The sequence below is a fragment of the Piliocolobus tephrosceles genome, chromosome 5, assembly GCF_002776525.5.
Source record: "Piliocolobus tephrosceles isolate RC106 chromosome 5, ASM277652v3, whole genome shotgun sequence".
NCBI lineage: Eukaryota > Metazoa > Chordata > Mammalia > Primates > Cercopithecidae > Piliocolobus > Piliocolobus tephrosceles.
Genome location: NC_045438.1, coordinates 60320637 through 60321839, shown reverse-complemented (window position 1 = coordinate 60321839; position 1203 = coordinate 60320637). Strand labels below are relative to the sequence as shown.

The 1203-nt window shown below is 56.9% G+C and overlaps 1 protein-coding gene across 3 annotated transcripts in view; it reads right to left on the bottom strand.

Moving 5' to 3' along the window:
- Window positions 1-652, bottom strand: part of LOC116418784 (putative uncharacterized protein C6orf99) — a 42461-nt gene extending 41809 nt beyond the window's left edge. For all 3 annotated transcript variants that reach the window (XR_004228931.1, XR_004228932.1, XM_031935514.1), the window contains exon 1: window positions 241-652. Coding sequence is in view for 1 of the 3 variants with exons in the window: in XM_031935514.1 (XP_031791374.1) it covers window positions 241-368 (128 nt within the window). In the remaining 2 variants the exon portion in view is untranslated. The remainder of the gene's footprint in view (window positions 1-240) is intronic.
- Between the last annotated feature and the right edge of the window lie 551 nt (window positions 653-1203).

Below are 1203 nucleotides of genomic sequence, written 5' to 3'. Positions count from 1 at the left end.
TTATTTATTTATTTATTTATTTATTTATTTATTTATTTATTTATTTATTGAGACGGTTATCTGCATCTTAAAGATGGGGAAGTTTGAGGTTTGCTCATGTGTTCAGCGTCACCGACTGGGTGAGTGACTCCAGCTGAGGCTAAAACCCAGGTGTGTAGGGCGCCAAAGCCTTTGTGATTCCACCTCCTACAGCTCGGGTCACTTCCTGGAAGAAAGGTGACTCCTAGAAATGCCTCCCACGTGGAACTGATCTCCTCCTGGGAAGAACGTCTGTCTGTCTTATCGCCGTCGACCTTAGGCATGGATAGATACCCTTTTATTCGCCACCCACAACTGTGAGCCTGCACAGGAGGCAGAGCCGCGTTCATTCATTTTACGCCTCCTCAAGGGCTCAGCGCCTGCTAAGCAGATGCGCGTTCCTGTAGGACAAGGGGTGGCCACTGGAGACGCGGGTGCGACGTAGGCGATCACGCCCTCGGACGTCGCTGCGGACTGCGCTTCCTTCCGAAGAGGGAACCATTGAGAAGAGTGAAGCGATTATGTTTCACTAGAGACCAGCCGCGTCCGTGTGACTCACTTAGAAACTCACTGTTACGTATTTGGAGCCCGGGCTGACGACCTTCCGGGTACACCTCAGGCAGAAGCAGGTGCGCGATGGGAGGGTCCGCCCCGCCGCGCCCCGCCGGTGGCGCCGGCCCCACCCCCCTCACCTGCGCGCGCAACCCCGCCCCAGCGCTAGGCTCTGCACCCGCCGCGCCTGCCGTCCAGCTTTTATATGGCGCTATTTTGGTCGCGCGACCTGATTGGCCGGGAGCGGGCGACTACACGCTCGCGCGCCTCAGGGAGGGGCCGGGATCTGGGGGAGGGGAACTTCCGGCGGCCGCGCGGAACCTGGGGCGGTGGAGCGGGACTGCAGCGGTCTCCGGGGGTGCTTTGAAACCTCTGTACCTAGTCCGCAATCTGTCAGTGGGGTTATATTTTAATAAAAGAGCTTGTGTGTCCGAAAGGGATTTGTCAAGAACCAAACTCACCCTTCTGGGATGGAGTTGCCAGATGGCGGGAACAGGCGGCGTAAACCTTACCAGACGTGAGCCCAGGCTGCTCAAGTGTCATTCGCGTCCTGAAGCTCTTGCCTGCCCCCCTTTGCAGGCGCGTCTTCTGCCAACTCTACCTTGCCCTTTGCTAAACAAGCCCTCTAATGTT